This window comes from Lissotriton vulgaris, chromosome 1_2 (genome assembly GCF_964263255.1).
Source record: "Lissotriton vulgaris chromosome 1_2, aLisVul1.2, whole genome shotgun sequence".
Classification (NCBI taxonomy): Eukaryota; Metazoa; Chordata; class Amphibia; order Caudata; family Salamandridae; genus Lissotriton; species Lissotriton vulgaris.
The window spans coordinates 166871290-166890938 of record NC_141686.1 but is presented as its reverse complement, the minus strand read 5'-3'; the positions used below and the strand labels follow the sequence as shown (position 1 = coordinate 166890938).

At 43.7% G+C, this 19649-nt stretch overlaps 1 protein-coding gene across 1 annotated transcript in view; it reads right to left on the bottom strand.

Moving 5' to 3' along the window:
• Positions 1–1650: 1650 nt before the first annotated feature.
• BRAF (B-Raf proto-oncogene, serine/threonine kinase) overlaps positions 1651–19649 on the bottom strand; it is a 759203-nt gene continuing 741204 nt past the window's right edge. Inside the window, exon 19 of the mRNA XM_086953040.1 lies at positions 1651–2501. Within this exon, the coding sequence (XP_086809166.1) occupies positions 2479–2501 (23 nt within the window). The 3' untranslated portion in view covers positions 1651–2478. The remainder of the gene's footprint in view (positions 2502–19649) is intronic.

Sequence of the window (19649 nt, the reverse complement as noted above, 5' to 3'; positions counted from 1 at the left end):
CTATCTTCCAGTGCTAGTCTCCTCTCAGCCAGTGCTATGGCGCTCTCTTCCATGTCCAGGGCTGCCACTTGCTTGCAGGGACCTCTGGCTAGTGATAGAGTCTACTTGGCTGTTAACTCTGGAGACCATCCTGGGACAAGGAAAAGGGCATAGGTCTCTAACTGTCCCACTTGCTGAACTCAGGATACTGTTGTGATCCTCAACATCATCTCCCTCACTTACTTGGAAAGATTCCTTCTCTAGACGTGGATATACCCTGTTGGCATCCTCACCACCCCTGAGGGCCTTAATCACTTCATTTTTCCTGGTCTTGGCCCCATGTTTATCTTCCGGTCTCAACAAAATGCCTGCTTGTCGTAGGAGAGGTGCATCATATTGAGCTCCATGTTCCCTTGCTGAAAAGTGGCTCTTGAAACTTTTTCTAAACTTTTGGAAAACCTGTGATCATTTGCGTTCAGAAAGCCGCCGCTCAAGTAGAAAATCTACTCGAGTGGCAGAAAGAAGCAGTGCCCTCTGGAGCATCATATGGTGCCTTCCGGGCCATTCGCATTGATTTTACAGCGCTGAACAATCTCCAGGAGCAAAGAATCAGTATGAGCAGTGCAACATGACTAATTCCACCCACGGAGAATCCTGGCTGATAACTAAAGAAAAATGTGCAAAGGCTTGGATGGTTGGTATTGCATGGATATAGCTAAGGTGTGTACATGAGGAGACACAGCTTCTCCTTGGTTCTCGAATCTGCCGGCAATGGAGGCATTTATAACCAGTATGAAAGGAAGGAGCGAAACACAGCAAGCACAGTTTTCTCAGTCGAGTGGTACAAGCAAAATGACATAATGAAATATTTTTAGAGTATGCTTACTGATATCAGGAAAAGGTAATAGGTTTTGGTGGGTGTCTCAGAACTATTAGAGGTCATTGCTAGCATCTTCAGGAGATTGGATGTAGTGGTAACAGTGCACATGCTTTCAAAAACTAGTGGAAATGTGTATATGACAATGAGAAGGGGGCTCGTCTCTGAAAAAGGGAAAATGTATGTAACTGGAGAGAAGGCACAATGAAACACTAGGACTGGGCTAGTAAGCTACAGCACTTCGTATCATGCATCTGAAGATTGGCATCATGCAAGCAATATTTGGAAAAAGAGCAAAGTGTAAGCAAGCACCATCACCGCCACTTCAAATTGTAAATAAAGAAAAAAAACAAGAGAAAATTATTCAACAGGAAAGAAGAGGACAATGTGAGTCCAAGTGTAACATCCTTCCATCTAAGAAACGTGCATTTTCACATGATCACTGTGAACTACTACATATTAATAGAAGAGGCATAATTGGCTTGTAAGGCAATGAATCCAACTCTCAGCAGCAATTATAAACCTCCAGCAAATCTTACGTGAAGCACACCCAAAATATATGTTTCACAGACAAAATGCTCTGGTGCTTTCGGAAATATCCCTGAAATTGTATGCTTACGTTTTTAGAGCATTATTTAACAAAATAATATATTCTGCTTGCTCTCCAGATGTGGAAAGAGTATAGCTGAAAACTGGAATAGGTTTCTATTCTCATTAAACTGTATAGAAAACATGTTTAAGCGTAATGTGCTCCATGAAAGGAAAAACATAAATGAAAAGAAGAGACAACACAATTACCGGTTGCAGTGCATGTCTGCAGTTTATCAGGCCCCAGACTTGGCCATCATTTTCTGGAGCAGGACTGGTTATCTACACGTGGGCCAGGAAGGACAATGAAAATACAATCACTTGCTACATTTTAGACTTCAGTTTGTTGTTGGACTGATGAAAGGAATTTCCAGACCCATGGCCAAAGCGAGAAAGGAGAGAGAGTCGTCGTGGGTCAGGCGATAGCATAAATTGAACAAGGATACAGCATCTCGATTCCCATAACCTTTTCATGCAGCTCCCCTTGCCCAGTCCTAATCAGTTCTTTTCGGGTAGACTGATTCCACATGCTGAACGGCCGAATTTTCAGGAAAAAGAGATGCTGCATTTTGCCCAGTTGATTAGTAAGAGTAAATCCCAAGAGGCGGTCGAAGAGTGATTTCTTGCACGGGATGGAATAGCCTTCCCTTGAATGAAGAGCCCGAATTTTGTTCTAGGGAGAAAGGCAACCTGCAGACCATTCCAAGCAGATTTCCCAAGCAGTAGCAGCAGCAGCAGCAGCAGTCCTTCCCTTCATGTCTTTGCGCCCAAAGGTCAAAGTGCATGCCCTCTCCACCCAGGAATGATGTTGCAGAGGACGCATGGGTTTGAGTGTTGGTGCAACACTGTCGGCAAAGTGTTCAGGTTCCTGAGGGGTGCCTCCTTCGGCCCCTCTGCACCAGGACTGGTAGTTCATTCTGCTCCAATCTAGTAATGGGTGTCAATTCTTAAATATGTTTTTATGGAACAGAAGAGAGTTCCAGCTCTGAGCGACTCAAGGAATTTCAGAAGAAGTGCTTGTCGTGGAGCTGGTGCTACTTGAAGGCTGTGAATTCAGCTGTTGGGAGAACAAGAGACTGCTTTAGAAAACACCAGCAGAAAGAATCAACGATGGGTAAACACACCCCGGTTTCAGGTAGATCATTAACATAGAAACAGTAATTACCCACATATGCGGACAATGATCAACAACAGGCAATGACCCAGGAATGACACACTAAGTAAATCATGTTCATTTGAATAACATTTGATGTAAGAAACCTTTAGTTAATTTATCTTGATTCTGTTTCTTGGACTGTGTTGAAGCTGCATAAGAAAATAATGACCATGTGATATGTATCTCTAGAAGCGAGACAGGAGGCACTTCTAATGGTAATGTCAAAGGCAGTTATTTTACTAGGTTAGAAGAAGTACCAAACGTACTTACTTTAATTCCTTGTTCACCAGCACAGGTGACGTTACTGAATTTATAAAAACGGAATATCTTCAACGAGGTCCAGGATCACAAAACATATTTTAAAGTGGCAATTTGTGTTTTCAATAAACATGTTTTTTTTCTAGAATGCCTCCTTCAAAGCAACATGAAATCACTGAATCCATTCCTTGATGTAATCCAGTCAGCATTGGAAAAAACATCTTTGACTACCAGGGAAACAACAGTCATTTCTATTTTTCAGATATAAAGTGAAAAAGGACCAGAAATGTACAAAATGTGGAATAAGAATAAAATAAGGCCCAACAAGAGTTCCTTTGTCACAAGGACTTCCTGTGAGCAATGACAGCAGTTAGGCGCACTTTACTGGGTAAAAGCTCAAACTAGAAGAAGCCCAATAAAGACGAGTGGGTAATATTGTCTTTTTTGAATCCCATATAGTACTTACTATTTTTTTTTTTATCAGCAGTGGCCCATTTCAAGGCATGAGATAACCTGGTAAAGACCTCTCAGACTATTCTAACAGTCTACAGTAAACTCACATTGGCAGACTGGAGATTTCCATGTGCCAAGCTACCACGGTCATGGACTATTAGCTGAGATTGTGAAATCTGCCACAGAGCCTGAAGAGAAGATCCATCATGCACGTCAATGTTTCTTTTTCTATTCTAATAAAAGTCGAAGAAATCTGGAAGCCATCAATGGCGAGGCCACTCAGAAATTACAGAAATCATGCTCAATTTGACAAGAAATGTTTGAATCAGTGGGGTTGCAGATTAGGCGAGGTTGTAAAATTCTGCTTTTACTAACGGAAAAAGATAATGAGAAAATAAAGAAATCTGCACAACTGAAACCATCAAGAGCACACCAGCAGACTATCTAGAGAGCCTGATAGAAGGTGACTGCTGAGGCTGGATCCCTGCCTCCCTCAAAGCCAAGAAGGTAGAATGGAGTGATGGGAATTGAGATCCTCAACCAGTCGATTGCAAGTGCAGCAAGGCCCTAATATCACTGTTAATGATCCATGGTCCAAGCACAGAGGAGAACGATACGCAGGTCACAGAGGTGTCAGCGAATGGTGCAGACTCTACCAACCAGGGCCTGGAAACAAAAGAAGAACTGCAAGGGCGGACCGACACAGCAACAGCATTGCCTGCGCGAGCTTTGGATGTTGGCATCAAAGTAGATCTGTGAAAGGGTGGGGCTGGCGAGTGACCAGGCAGGATGCACAGTTGGAAAAGGAAAATCTTCCCCCATCACGAGGCCATACTGATGTGAGAACATTACATGTTAAGTTATACATACTATCCTGGATCCCATAGAGATTCAATGACTGCTCACACTAAAATGGCACAAACACAGACTTAGACCAACTAAACTCAGTTCCACAAGAACAAGCAGGACGAATCAAAGTCAAAAATCACTCATCCATACTCTGAACAGTTTACATTTCAACCTATCTACACCGAAACAAAAATGTTTGTTGTATCCCCCAAAAATTTGCTGCTCATGGACCTTCTGGAATGAAAAACAACTCATCTGAAGCCCTCGGGCTTAAAAATGTAGATTTGGCACTGTACTGCAATAAAAGAACGATTGTATTATCTATTGTCTTTCTAAAGGGCTCTGACACCTTCTGCCATGTGGCACTCTGTGCTATGGAAAACCCCTTAAATAAATGAATAAATATGTGGGCCCAAGACCTGCGCCGGGAAAGTATGACCTGGAATAGGAGATCTGATTAGACTGCCCACCCCGAGGGCAAAAAAATGAGAGATTCATAAATTGCAGCAATTTAAATTCCCGCACAGGGCATAACGTATCCCCAAATGTGTAGCATGGATATATACAGATGCCCTTCCCAAATGTCCTAGATTTTGAGAAGAGAAAGCACGCTCCTTTAATTTAGTATGGAAATGCTCAGTCTTAGTGGATTATTGTAGAAATATAGTATCAATAGTGGAGGAGAACACTATGTAAAGATGGGATAGTGCCAACAATATTTCTAACCTTTTGTACCAATTCTGACCTCTATAAAAAAGAACACACGGAAACAATGGGGTAATAAGTTTTATTTGAGGGGGATAAGTTGAAAGCTGCAAGTCTGAAAATGCAAGGCACCCTAAAAAAAGATTCAAGCAGTGAAAGAGAAAATCACTACAGTGGATATAAACTATACACAGTTGTATAAAGAGAGTACTGCAGAGCTGTGAAAATAACCAAGGAAAGATTAGAAATTGCTCAAGCAGGTAGTAATTGAGATTCAAGAATTCCCCAAGGACCCAGAAGATCAGACATGGTCCAACCATTTCATGGCAGATTTTATTGAAGAACCAATTCTGAAGGTGGAATCAATTATGGATTTAATGATTATTAGAGCACACCGGGCTATGTTCCCTCAAGTAGTAGCTGGAGAACCTCCATGCATGATACTGCCTAGCTTACGTGACTTTAGAATGAAAGCAACTGGTCTTTGATAACACAAAGAGGAAGAAGGTTTATAAGTCTGCCTTCAGTTACACATGTCAGATCTTTGTTGATGATTCATTTGAAACACCCAAAGAAGGAGAATAAAGTAAAGTTTCAGTGCTGATTTGAAGGCACCAGGGAGCGCAAGCTCAAATCCTACGGACTCAAGATACTCTGCCGTGGAGAACTGAAATATTTGAATGGAGGTGGAATGCAAGGTCCCTTCTGCAAAAACGAATCGGTGGAATAGATTGACCTATGGGATGATCGGTGGTGAACACGGAAGATAGCGCCAGGATACCTCCTGGGTGAGCTGTGCGCTATACAAATACACAAAATATGAGAGAACTTCAATCATGTTGAAATTACTATAATTGTTGATGTTGTGTAAAGAATGGCGTCATGGAAAGGGCAGAGGACCACATTTCTGCTCAAGACTGAAAATCCATAGTTGCTAATCTGAGCAGATTCTTAGAAATATAAGAGCAAACAAGGATACTTGTTCATGGCCCTCAATATCTTGCAGCTCAGCATCATCAAGAAAGAACACCTGTCCACACTCTAAACATTATTAAGGAGGCGGGGGTGGTGGTATAAGGTGTTTGTCGAGAGAGAGAAATGGGGGAATACCGGGAAAGCAGGGAAAAGATGGGTGGTGGTAAGGGAGGATTGGAAGATGGAAAGAAAAGTAGGAGAGAAAATGTGGTAGCACTTATTATTTATACAACAGTTAAAAGATAAATACGAATTAATTTATATGCAGGAATACTTGTGTACAAGTTCTATGAATGTTCAAGACTTGAATGCGTTGAGGAAACAGTTAGGCCAGGGATGAACGTTTTAAATCCGACATAGCTTATCTTCAGGTGATAAATTTTGACTTTTATAGATAGTAACATACATTTTAAAATATACACAACACAAGGTGCTTAAAAAACAGAAGTGGCTACTGCAGTCTTAAATCCTAGTATACATTGTAGTAACACAGAGCTGATACTTACTTCAGCTACAGGCCTAGTGGTCAGCTCTAGCTGCTTGCTTTATGACTAATGAAGATCAGCCTGAAATTAATAAATAATTTATTTGGTGGCTTTCTAGGGTCTTTCTTTCTCTAATGAATGTTGGTGATTTCAAGTGCATATTACAACGTACATTGGACACCACTAGCACGGCTTTATTATGTGTTGATTGGCATTTTCTCCTCCTGTTGTACACTTTCATAATCACAATAGCGGAGAGTGGAAATACCGGGGAACCACCTGGTAAACAGCCCTCTTACCTGCTTATTTCACTAACAGGAGCAGACACTAAAATGTACTCTAGTATCCTGACAAAACACTTATCTAAATATAAATCATATCACAAGGCCCAATTCAAGAAGGTACTTACATTTAGTAAAGTTCCCAGTGTGGAGTCTTCGCACTCCATCTCCCACGACGCAACACCACGAAACCCAGGAGGCAGGGTTCCATTGAAATGCGCTTTTAAGCGCAGGTGGGTGCACATGGTGCGGGACGCTGCACGGACTGCTTGGGGACTCCCATTCTTTACAACACATTACCACAGAATCCAGGATGCAGTGCTCCAATGTGAAGCGCTTTTAAGAGCAGGAGGGGGGCCTGCTGCACGGACTGCTTTAGGACTCCATCCCCCACAACACAACACCATGAGCCCATGAGTCGGGTTTCCAACGTGCACCACTTAACCGCAGGAAGGTGCTAGGGGCATTATAAAAATGCTATGATTCTTGTTTTCCTACAACCACAATAGAGGGAAGGTGAAGTGCTGATACTTTGGATAAGAAAAATCAACTAAGTCCACGGGGGGGGAGGGGTTAGGGGGGGAGCTCAGAGAGTGAAAACAGTTTCTTCAATTTCCAATTTTCTCACCAGTGTGATGGGTGTGATAAACAGAGACCGACATGATTGAGAACGGCTGGAAACCCAGCACCAGTACACACTCCTTTCGGTCGACGCTGAACCGCTGAGTCTTACCAATCCTTCTGTTAAGTACTATGGTAAAACAACATCTCCGGCAAGAGCTGATAATGCCCAAAGATCAATGAACAATCCTGGCATATTTAATGACCTTCTTTTAATCACCCCAGATAGCGCTCTGCAAGTTGACAACTCACCCGCACCAAAGAAAAAAGATGATATTCATGTCATGCAGACTATTACTAAAAGCACTAGTGTTAGGAAGTCAGTTAAACTTCTTGAGATAGTCAACGGGGTGGGGAGTTGCTGATAACCGATATTCCCAAAATGATGCAATCATAAAAAAGTCTAACAAACTTGGAGAGAATTAAATGCTTTTGTGACAAGGTCCTAGAAAGAGCGGGCAACTTGGAGCAAGGGTTTCTTGAAAGTTGGACAAGTAATAGACCGAACAGAAAAATTTCACACACAGGGAAAGAAAAGTCTTGGAGCCAAAATTCAGGAACATCTAGGTAATGGCCTGCCCAGATATCTGATGGGAAACAGAACCGTTAGTTGGAGAGGATGAATGATTACCCGGTATCTAGGGAGGCAATGAAGATAAAGAAGGTCGCCTCTCAACCAAGACCGAGGAAGGCAAGTGCTGCTATAACATCAAGCTCCAACTGACTTTAAAGTCCTTAAATGAATCGACACATTGTACGGGTATTCTACAACTACCCCCAGCATCCACAACTAATGCGATTGTTCTTGAAAATATCCCTACCATGTATCAAACAAAAGAAGAAAATTGGGTAGAATTACTCAATAAAATAGTGTATTGATTCAAGAAACACCCAGGCAACAGATTTGACCTTTTCAGGGAAATCAACATGGTCAAAAGGTACCATGGGTGGATCAAAGTCCAAACAGTAGCAATGGGGATTGTAATGTGGTGAATTTGAAGAATCCTACTGATGTTAAACACCTTTTATATCACTGCAGTCAAGCCGCTGCACATGCCGATAGCATTAGGACACTTCCCCAAGGCTAATTTTAGAATTTATTGTCTAACGCAGAAGTACAAGACCCCTTGGGATAGAAGTCAAAAGTTCGACTGCCAGGGTATATAATGTAGAAACCATAAACCCTTTCTCCCCATTCAATTCCCGGAAAGAGAGGGATTGCCTTTTTCGGCAATGCTGATCACACCCTCTGCAAAAATGGGCTACATCTCGTTAGACTCTGACCCTCTTTCTGTAACTACTGAAGTTACTCTAGTTTAACAGGACTACAAAAGCAGTCAGATAACTTCTTGGAATGTTGCAGGCATAGTTACCAAATACAGAATTCTATTTTAATTTCAACTACCTCTAAAATTAGCACTATGAAAATTATTGTCTTTTCACTCTATTATCAATGGTTGTATGTTCTTGTCGTCGACCTGAAAAAGTATTACATTGATTATTTTATTCTATAATAACTTTAATTCAAGAAGTAACACAACAAAAATAAATGCGTTAGAATGTGAATTAGATACGTTTATTTTAAACAGTAAGTCAGCAGTCAATATTATTTGGGTAGGAGACTTTAATGTATCTCTGCGTCACAAATGGCAGATGCAGTTTGTGGGTTGGCCGATGTTGACGGCAATTATACCAGACACTTTAAACATCACCAATGTGGTGAGGCTCTCAATCGATTGTTGATGAACTATAACCTTTTAGTTGCCGCATAAGTACGTACAGCAGTGGATAAAATGAAGCCCTCATTTATTAGTGGGGGTTTTGGTACTGCTATTAATTATACATTATTTTTTCCAGGAGCTTTTTTTCTGGATCTATGCCTTTTATATTGCTGCAGAATGTTGTAGTGATCACAACCCACTTTCTGTAAAGCTAAAACTGTCTGCAGACATTGCAGCAATAGACCCTGCACTAGCATAAATACACTATTGCAAAAATAAAGGTGTTTTGATCGAATTGATGATTTGGATCCTAACCATTTATTTCGATCTATGATGCACATTATTGGTGGGGGGAAGGGTTTGCAGAGTCTGGTTAGATTCTAATACAGATCCAACCGAGATCAAATGAACTCCTAACGTCCCTTGGTGCATCGCTAAAACATAGGCTGACCACCAACAAAGTTACAAGAATTACAAAGCCACAAGGATGGTTTAAATAGAGCCTGCTCGTTGGCCCACATAAAATTACAAGTACTAGGAGCTCTTTAAAAGGAACATCAGTTTCACGAGGAAGTTGGAGAACGTACACAGCTTTATAAAGAGGTCGATATACCAGAGAGAGTGATAACATAAATCAAGCATAGCAAGATCTCATTAGAGCATGCGAATTAAAATACAGCGGAGAATTTGGAAGGGTTATTAGCCAACGTTTTTTTAGTGAGAGCTACTCTAAATGTGGAAACTCTGATTCCCACGAAAAACGGGGTAAATCATTTCAGCCAGCTATATTCTCCACACATGAATATATTGAGAGAATTGTGGAGGAAAACGAGGCCCATTGAAAGTAGTTTTAGGGCTTTCACCCCGTTTTTGAAGTAGCAGAGGTAAACCTAGCCATTAAGGAAAGCCCCAACAGCAAGGCCCTGGGAACACGGATGGAATACTGGTACACATCTTAAAAAGAAAATTTAGATTTACGTGTCACATAATAATAAATGTGGTCATTAGATCACTAAGGACGCGCTCATTTAACTTGAAACCAGCGCGGTTTCTTCTCAAATTTACATTTTTAAGTTTCAATTTAAACTTTCATAAATTGGTGAGTCTTCAAAGTTGTAGAATCATCGATTTCTTTATTGATTCAGAATTTTATGCTTTTAGGTTCAAGTATATTGAGTCATTCATTGAAATCATGAATAATTCATTGCGTTACATCAACGCCCAATGCATTTCGGGTTGAACAGAGAAAACCCTTCATCAGGGGCCTGTGAATGAAAGCATACAGGACCTTAGCATTCAAAGCAAAACAAATCAAATGGATGCATGTGATTGCAGTACACACAACAATATACACTTTATAAGTTCATTAGAAAAAGCATAGGAAACATATCGCAAACAATATGCTGAAACTAGAGTGGATGAATGTGAACTCAGTGGCCAGCTCTGCAGAGAGAGTGGGGAAAAGGATACCAAGAAAAATAGGCATGCTGAATGGAGGTGGAAAAAACGCTTAATGAAAACTGAGGCGGATCGAACACAAGACGAAGCAAAAGAGTACATAATAAAACGGATGGAAAACCAAACGTGTGATTGACTATAACAAGAGACGAAGCAAAAAGAGCAAGGTGGCAGTGTAACTTACTTCATGCAACGTGGAGCTTTCGCGACGTTCCGAACGCGGAAGCAGTTTCAAGTTAAATGAGCGCGTCCTTAGTGATCTAATGACCACATACTCTCATAACACTATAAGGCACTGAAAGGCACAGTGCGACAAGGATTGCGCCACTAAGAACTTGTTTAAACATCGTTGAAAAACTTGAGGAGTGCACGGAGATAACAGCACCAACATAATAACAAATGTATTAAGGTCTGTTACTAAACTTCCATTTCAAGTCAGATGGCTAGAAGCCAATATGGTACCCATATTCAACAAGCATTTAAAATACAATAGTTCTCGCCTTTTATTAAGTTAAAGCCATTTGCTTTCCAATACAATACCATTAGCAAAGAAAATGGCTTTAACTTAATCAAAGGTGAGACCTATTGCATTTTTAATGCTTGTTCTAGTGGCTTACAAGCAGTGACTCACTAGCCATTCTTCTAGGCTACTGCTGGATTCCTACACGAGGAGGGTAACGTGAGATGCAATGCCTAACCAAGAGGAGCCAGGGTGCTCATCCGTCCACCTTGTGGCCTACTTACTTCACCTCCTGCCAGACTCTACAAGCAAGCATGCCTAATGTCATCTTACATCGCAGGTGGGGACAGTTAAAGCACCATTTCATCTAATTGAAAGACAGACCATATGTTGCTGGATGGACTTCCAGATTCCGACTGTGGTTGCTACTATTAAATGAAAAGTAACACGTTTGTCCCTCTTTTCATGTGGGAGGCCTGCAGTTCATTGCCCTGCCCTCCGTCCACTGTAACTTGCAAACCACAGTTGAGATTGCACAGGGCGCCATCACCTTCAAAATAAAGCCTGAATCAAGCCACAAATAACAATGGCGATAGTTGGCAATTGAACGAACCTGAGTTGCACTGACAGATCCCATACTACAACTAAAATATAACAAGCATGCGCTCAGAGTAAGGGACAGGGGTACCTAGTGGTAGTGCAAGGAGGGGGGGATTCGAAGAATGGCGGGGTACCAGCAAGGGAAACCGTGGTAGAGCGGGAGGCCGGAGTAGAAAGGAGCTGCACCCCAACGGCACCTGGAACAAGACACCTCCAACGTGGCGTCATTTCCAGGGCGGGCGCAGCTCCAGCACCAATTCAAAACGTTTCCAGTTTTCTATTTACTTTTCCTCTCGGTAAGGAGTGGAGTTGAGTTTTACATCCACAGAGCAGGGACGTGCCTGCACCTCATCTACCCGTTATACTGACTGAAACTTAAACCTCGACAAGCGCACCAAGGCGCAAGAAAAATAAACAAGAGCAACCCAGGTGGCCCGTGCTCACTTAAACCTTGACAAACGCACCAAGCCGCAAGAAAAATAAACAAGCGCAACCCAGGCGGCCCGTGCTCACATAAACCTTGACAAACGCACCAAGGCGCATGAAAAATAAACAAGTGCGACCCAGGGGTTCCCCACTCACAATGCTGGCAGCAAAAAAAAAAGACCCCAGAGTGTTACGCCGCCAGTAAAGCATCCAATCCCCGCATGCACATTTACTGTCTCTTCTGTCTCTCTGCGTGCACGTTTTGGAATCAGTATTGATTCCAAAAAGCACTCGTCATGGCGGGGCAGCGCATGCGCACTGCTAATGCCAGACGAGACCTAAAACGGATTATAGAAATTATTCTGCCTGTTACCAGCCAATCATAGGTAGTGTTCTTTTGGCTAGGCTTGAGTCTTGGGCCGATTAGAATGCTAAGTTGACTCATAAAATATGGATTCCGCCATGGTCTAGGGACAGCAGAAGGTACCTAAAGCTGTATTTAATAACTGCTAAATACCCATTCATCTGGCATTCATGGATTGACTAGCCCTTTTGACACAGTTAATCGCTCATAGCTTTGGGGCATAATGGCAGAGATGGGGGTGGGGGCTCACTGATTGATTGATATACAGGAATGCTTCGCAAGGGTTTGTTTTGGGCGAAATGTGAAATGCACTGAGGCTATGGAATCAGTTAGCGGGTTCAACAAGATTGCATTTCAGCTACCTAGTTAAATATGGAAAGGACCTTCCACTTGTGAATAAGCACCAATTCGAGTTGTATGTGGATGACGCAGTTCTCAGATTTGCACAAAAACCAGGCCATACACCTGTTAAATATATGCTCACTTTATACAGAAGTAAATGCTAGTCCATCCTGTCAGAGATACACACAAGAGAAGAAACTGCTGAGACGTATCAGCACAACGTAGTCATACCATCAGTTTCTCGCTCTTGACTCATTGGATTCCCATTTATGTTTTGAATTGTCTTGTCTTTATTTCTTAGTGTTGTATGTATGATAGTATGGATAAGCTAGTTGATAGATATGACTGCAGGTCTGATGGATGAAATGTGGGGTTATCTTTCTCTTTGTATTTGCTTTTTTTGTATCTGTATTGTTTATTCACATTTTATGAAATTGAAGTGTCTGTCCATTTAATCATGTTGGGCTAACTGAGGTATCAAGCCATTTATGAAGCTAGGCTCATAAACTGCATTGATATTATTGGATTGCACTTTTTACTTTTATGTGACCTGTATTTGAATTTTAGAACCATCTATCTTAAACCATTGTTTACGCTAGGAGAATCTGAGATTTGTTTTTATGCCGCAACATTTATTTTCAGTTCAATTAATGCTAGGAAAAGTATGATGTTTTAATGAAATTTTGAATTGTAATTGAATTTTCTGCTGCTTTTGATGAATTTAATGAATTTGGTACCGCAACTAGTCTTCCCAAAACCAGGGGATGGGCATACTAATAGAGCCCTTTGCACTTTCTATATCCATGTGACAAAGACAAACCACCCAGAGGCAGGCGGGTGCAGAAGACCAAGCTAAGGGTCTTCGCAGAACGGGGAGGAAGGGCGGGACTTGACCGAATCTGCGGCTAGAATCAACTCTATCAGATACTCCGTTACCAAAGGTAAGTAACTCGTACATCTAATTGAGACTACTAGCCGCAGATTCTTTAACGTAGAATAGATACCCTAGCCATAACCAGAAGGGAGGAGGGCCTGTGAGAGAGCCCCCCTGTAGGAAGAAACACAGAGCCCCAGCAGGGGATGCAAAAAAGGGGTACTGAAAGCAGAAGGAAGCAAGGATGGGACAAAGAGAGGTCCGGACACCCCAAGCTCAGTCAAGACACCAGGGACGTCAGCCAGAGAGCCCCGAATGGACAGACAATGGCAGAGGAGTACTGAGGAAAAGAGAATCACCCCAAGACAACAAGGAGAAGAGGTCAAAACGGAAGCAAAGCCCCCCACCAGAAAACACACCCCTCTAACCCCCCACCCCCAGTGAAGTGGACAGCGGAACCGGCCTCAGTCTTGAGACAACGGACAAGGCAGAACAACCCCACAGCCAAGAATGGCAGGTGGGAGAAGAGAGACGCAGTCGCGCTAGGCTCCAGTCAAACAAGAGATAGGAGCACAAGGACCCACGCCAACACCCCCAGCCGTGGACCAGAAAGAGCAGGCGGGCGCAGCCAGCAGTTGGCAAGCACCACTTATCCGAGCACCCAGACCAAGCCACGCTCAACCTGAAAGCAAGGCCAGGGAAATCCAGAACGACCCCAAAGAGATTGTTCCGGGCAGAAACCGACCCACGAAAAGAAGCGGGACCAGCTAGAAAAGAAGAAGAGAAAGACGGAAGACGAACCAAGCCATCAACCAGAACACAGGAAAATGTCGCCCCCCCCAACCCCGCCACCCCCTCCCGGAACACCAGACAGAGGATCAGGCCGAAACGCCGGACAAACAAGCATTTACAATGCAATGGTTTCGCCTTTGGAAAAGTTAGAGCTATTGGCATTGTAAATGGCAAAATTTGTATTTATGTGTTGGTTTTGAAAACAGATAAATAAATGGCATTGTCATTTACATTGCCATTAGCTTAATCTCTGCAGTCACTCTGCACTCCCTAGTCACTCTGCACTCCCTAGCACTCCCTAGTCACTCTGCACTCCCTAGCATTCTGCAGTCACTCTGTACTCCCTAGTCACTCTGCAGTCACTCTGCACTCCATAGCATTCTGCAGTCTCTGCCTCTCCTTCCGCCCGAGTCCCGGTGCCCAAGCAGGTTTGTGCACTCTTATGCAAGTCAATCAAAGGCAGGGTTCCCACGTGACGTCACCGATCATAGCAACTGCAAACACTGAGTTTGGAGGCACAAATTTACACAACGTTGCAATCTCACGAGTGGCTCTGTGCTTCAGCGGGCCTCCCATGTTACAATAAGACACATTCTGGGAGTTGTAGTCCTCGTTTAACATCAAATGATCTACAGTGATTAAAACACTCCAAAACAATAATTTCTAAAAGAAAACTCCAGGACTGGAAAATAAAGGGCTTGTGATATGGGGTCATATGGTAACGTTAGCCAGGGATCAATAGCTCAAACTCAGGTAAATGCGAGACCTATTGCATTGCAAATGCTTGTTGTTTTTGCATCTCAATACCTGGCATTAGTTTGTGGGAGGCCTAATGGTAGGAGATTCATGGCCAGCCTGTGGTGAGGTGGGCCTGTGGTTAGCAGCGAAACTACAGGTTAACTTGGCATCTTACTATTGACTATATATTTGAACATTGTGGGGATGTTTGAGATTTGATTCTTGGCAGGGGCCAGTGGATAGGCGCATAGCGGCTGTTTCTGACCCTCTAAGTAGCTGGTAGCACCATCTTGTGGCCCTTGGGGGTGAGAGTGGTGCGGTCTGCACCAGTGAACCAAGCTATAACCCTGCTGCCAAGGCTCATCTCTCTGAAGGGTGCAAGGGGTCCTTCAGGAGATACCTCTGGCATGCTTATTTAGATTTACATCTTAGCGGCCTTGCTCCTCCCTCGAGGGAGTTGGTTAGGCAAGATTTTGGGAGGCCTTCACAATCACGTGTAGGCCCTGAAATGGATGAGAGGTGCAAGGAGCATCTGAAGAGGAGCCAGACAATGAGATTTCAAACCGCAGTGCTTAATTTGTAAAAAATGAAGTGCCGGGGCTATAAATTTGCTCTGAAACTGCTGTCGCCAGCGCTGCAGAAAGTCGTGGTGCCGAGTACCAGGGCGGGGTAGGTTTGAGCACCCTTCCTACATTTTTAACACACCACCAGACACTCCCTGCCCCTCTATTTCACTCCTGTATGTTCTTTGTCATCTTTGCTTCTAATAGCAGCACACCAGGAGTTACCTACCTTTTTCCTAACTCAAAACAACAACACAGGAGTTCAAAGAGCTTTGGCAGAGAACAAGAAGCACAACAAGAACAAATTTGTCACCAGGCAGGCTGTGCAAAAAACACACAAAAAATTGCATTTCAACTTCCATTAAACTCAAGCATGATAGAATAGGTAACGCAACGTCATTTTTGGGAAACAGATCATTCATATTCGGTACTCAGTGAGTGATGCATAGTTATCAGTTTCTACAAATGTTTGCAGTTGCTACAATATTACAAAATGTTTTAATATTGTTGTTTTGTCAGTTTACACCTTCACTTACTCTTTTAGGATTTTAGCGTTAAGCCTTATTATAAAAATCTCTGTGATTTCTCCCATTCCGTAATCTTAATATTTTAAATTGTTTCATGCCCATGGGTCTGACGTGGACAAAGTAGATGTGAAGCACTGCAAAGAAGTTCTCTCAAAATAACAGCGAATTATAGATTAATAACTGTGAATAGCTGGGATGTTTTTCGGAAGGGGCTCTGAATGACATGCTGGAGTTGTCATGATGCTATGATGTAATTCAGAACCCTAAGGCTAACAACATCTCCTTCATTCACAGTTATCCATCTTCAATGTTTTATTATGTATGGCCTCTCCATTTCATCTCTCACTGCTCTCATCTGCTGTTCAGGAGCATAGAGACATAGGAAGGCTTATGCACCATATGGCCACACGTGTGCCCTCTCCTGCACAGTAGTAAACGTGGTGTCTGTCACCCATCACTCTCTGACAATCTCTCCCCTACACCCTCCACATTTTAAAAACAGTATTTCTCTTCCTTGCACCCTCACACAAAACCTTCGAAATTACTCACCTCTGTTCAGTTCCTCTCCACCAAACTGTTAAAATAAAATTATCCCTGGTTTTCTGCCACGCCCCAATCAACCTCTCCTGTTAGCTTACCTCCTCTCCTAAATTGGAAATAAAACCTAGTGTCCTCGACCTGCCCATACTACCTCTCTTCAATCCACTCCTTCCACTGCTCAAACATGTCAAAAGAAACCCAGCACGCACCCTCTTTGAATCCCTCTCCCGCGCCCAGCTCGAAGAGGTGTTCTCAACTATCAATGGAGCTGAGTCAGCCCAAAACTGAAAGGCTGTCTCGGAGCCCAGTCAGTGCAGCCTAGAATTCGTTTACAACATCACAGTGTGAGTCTTAACCCCGGCAGACACACAGTAGTCAGGAGTAGGATGGCATGGTGAGAGGGAGAATAGATGGAAGGGTGAAAGAATGAATGTAAGAGTGAAAGAATCAGTGGGTGGAAGGTTTAATAAATGGGAGGGTGGAAGAATGGGCAGATGGGAGAAAGGATGGAGGAAGGGAGTGTGAAAGGATGATTAGGTGAAAGAATAGGTGGATGATGGGAAGGTGAAGGCATGGACAGATGGGTGTAGGAATAGATGGATGTACGACTAGATAAAGGCTGAGAGGATGGAAGTATGGATTGATGGAAGGAGCGCTTCTAATGAAGGTTGGGGTTGCTCTCTTCCTGTGCTCGTGTGAATAAGGTGTGCTTCATTTGGGGGATATTTTAATTTGATGGCTACCCCCCTTACCTGTCAATTAAATCCCTGTCAATACTTCATGAGTAAGCTCAGGACATACCTGAAGCGAGGTGCCTCGGCTGAGCCCTCTGTCAGCCGTCATGAATCCAGAAGTGAACGCACAATAAACCTCCACCGAGGTGCCTCAGCCGTGCCCTCTGTCAGCCCTCATTAATCCGCAAGTGAAAGCAGAATCAACCTCCGCCAGGGACAGATACCTCCGCCGTGCCCTGTAGGAGCCCTCATTAATCTAGAAGTGAGCCCAGCACATACCTCCACCGAGGTACCTCAGCCGTGCCCCGCAGCATCCCTTGATATGCCAGCAGGTACGCTTTGCTGTCTAATTCCCCCATCCCACCAGAGCGCCCCCAACCCAACCCTGCCATGCCACACTCTCTACTGTTACTGTAATTAATCCAGAGGCAGCACTTCCAATGCACAGCAATCCGCCTTTCCAGCATTCTAAGTAATCCCTGCATTTAGTTCTGCCAATGCGCCTCGGTCTGCATTCCAAAGCGCCTCGATGATGTCTTGTATCAATTACAGCGCCAAGCGTTTTCAAGGCACACAGCTCTCCAAATGAAGCTCCGGGCTGTGGCACCCCCTGCACTTAGAGAAGCCCCGCATACAGCTCTACCAATGCACCTCACCCACATCCTAGAAGTGACGTTTTTTTCTTTTTTGCACTTTTTATACGGCTCAAATTAGAACCGACGGTATTGGGGCGCTTTGCACCAGCACAGTTACATTACACGTATTCTCACCCTGAACTACAGTGCTATGATGCATGCATGGGAGGGACACACACAGTAGTGTGAGTTAAATTGAAAAATGTGATGTGCGTCTGGTGCGCGCAGTGCAGCAGATGCGTGTAGAGTGTAGACCCGGCCCTGTCATATAAGTGCCGGAGCTAAGCACCGGCACAAATTAAGCCCTTAGGCATTGACGCTAGTCAGGAACTGCACATGCCTAGCTGTCTCTGTAAGGAACATTCCAAAATGGTGTCATTAATAAATACGTTGTGAAGTTATTTATGAGTGCGTTTTATTCCACTGTATAATGTGAAAAATAATATGGCATCAGATATTTAACCTCAAAGTTGTGGTCTCAGCTCCTTCTGTTGATTGTCCTTGCTCAGGGGTCCCCTCTTGTGCGTAATGGTTCACCCCACATGGAGACACATCTGGTAGGAGCGGGCCACGTGGCAACGGCGGGGCAGAATAGTAATGGCGGGCGGGCGTAGGGGTAAAAGCTCCTCCTTTTATTCAAGAGGGTAGAGCCCAACTAAAAGGTGGCTTTCTGGGGAATATGGGGCAAGAGTTAGGCAACCTCCCTTCATTTTGACCCACTGCCTCCTTCCTGCCTGCACTCGCCTCAGGAGCTCTTCAGCCGGGAGCAACAGGGACCTGTGTGATATTCGGAAAGAGGAAAGCGCAGCATTTATCTATTTTGCACTTTCCCAATATCATGTCTTCTTTTTCAAGCAGTTTCTGATGGATTGAACGAGAAATGCAGAGAATGAAAAAATAATCTTTCATCTGCCCTGGACTGGATCAGAAGAGAAATGGGCAGAGACAGCTGCGGCTAAAGCTCGCACCAGCCTCCCAGTCCATATCAGTTTAGACTCTCATACCTAGTGACCCGCACCCACCCCCGGCAGAGCTTGTTTCCTCGGGATTAGCTAGGGCTACTTGCCCCTCAGGCATTTAGCACCTCGTCTGTGGGAAGTGAGAAGCGGCTGCTACAAGAGGGGTTGGGCCGATGGTGAAGGGGGCAGAGAGTGCAGCAGAGGCCACCACGCAGGTGTGCCGCCCCCACCCCATCACTCCAGGCATTCTCACTTTTAGGTCCCCCCCCCCCCCCCCGGACCTCAGCGATCTTTATTTTTCTCAGCTATCTGTGTCGCTATATATTCATCTATATGCACCCATTCACCCACCTATTTCTCAATCTGGCTTGATTTTTTCCTAAGTATCGCATCTGCAATAATACCGAAATAAAATGCAGAAAAAAAGAAAATGCACATAATTGTATTTAAAAAATCATGCAACCCCCACTCATGTGGTTTGTGCGGTTGGAGACAGACCCTGTTAACACGCTCATATGCAAATGTGGCCATTCAAACACGCTCTCTCAGGCGGGGGTCGCCGTGTTCCTTGACCCATGCATTAGTGCTACTGATGGCGACGTTAATGAAGAGATGATCGCTAATTACAGGCTGAGAAACCAGCACCTCCTCGGATCTCCATCCAAACTCAACAGAGAAGCGTGCCCATC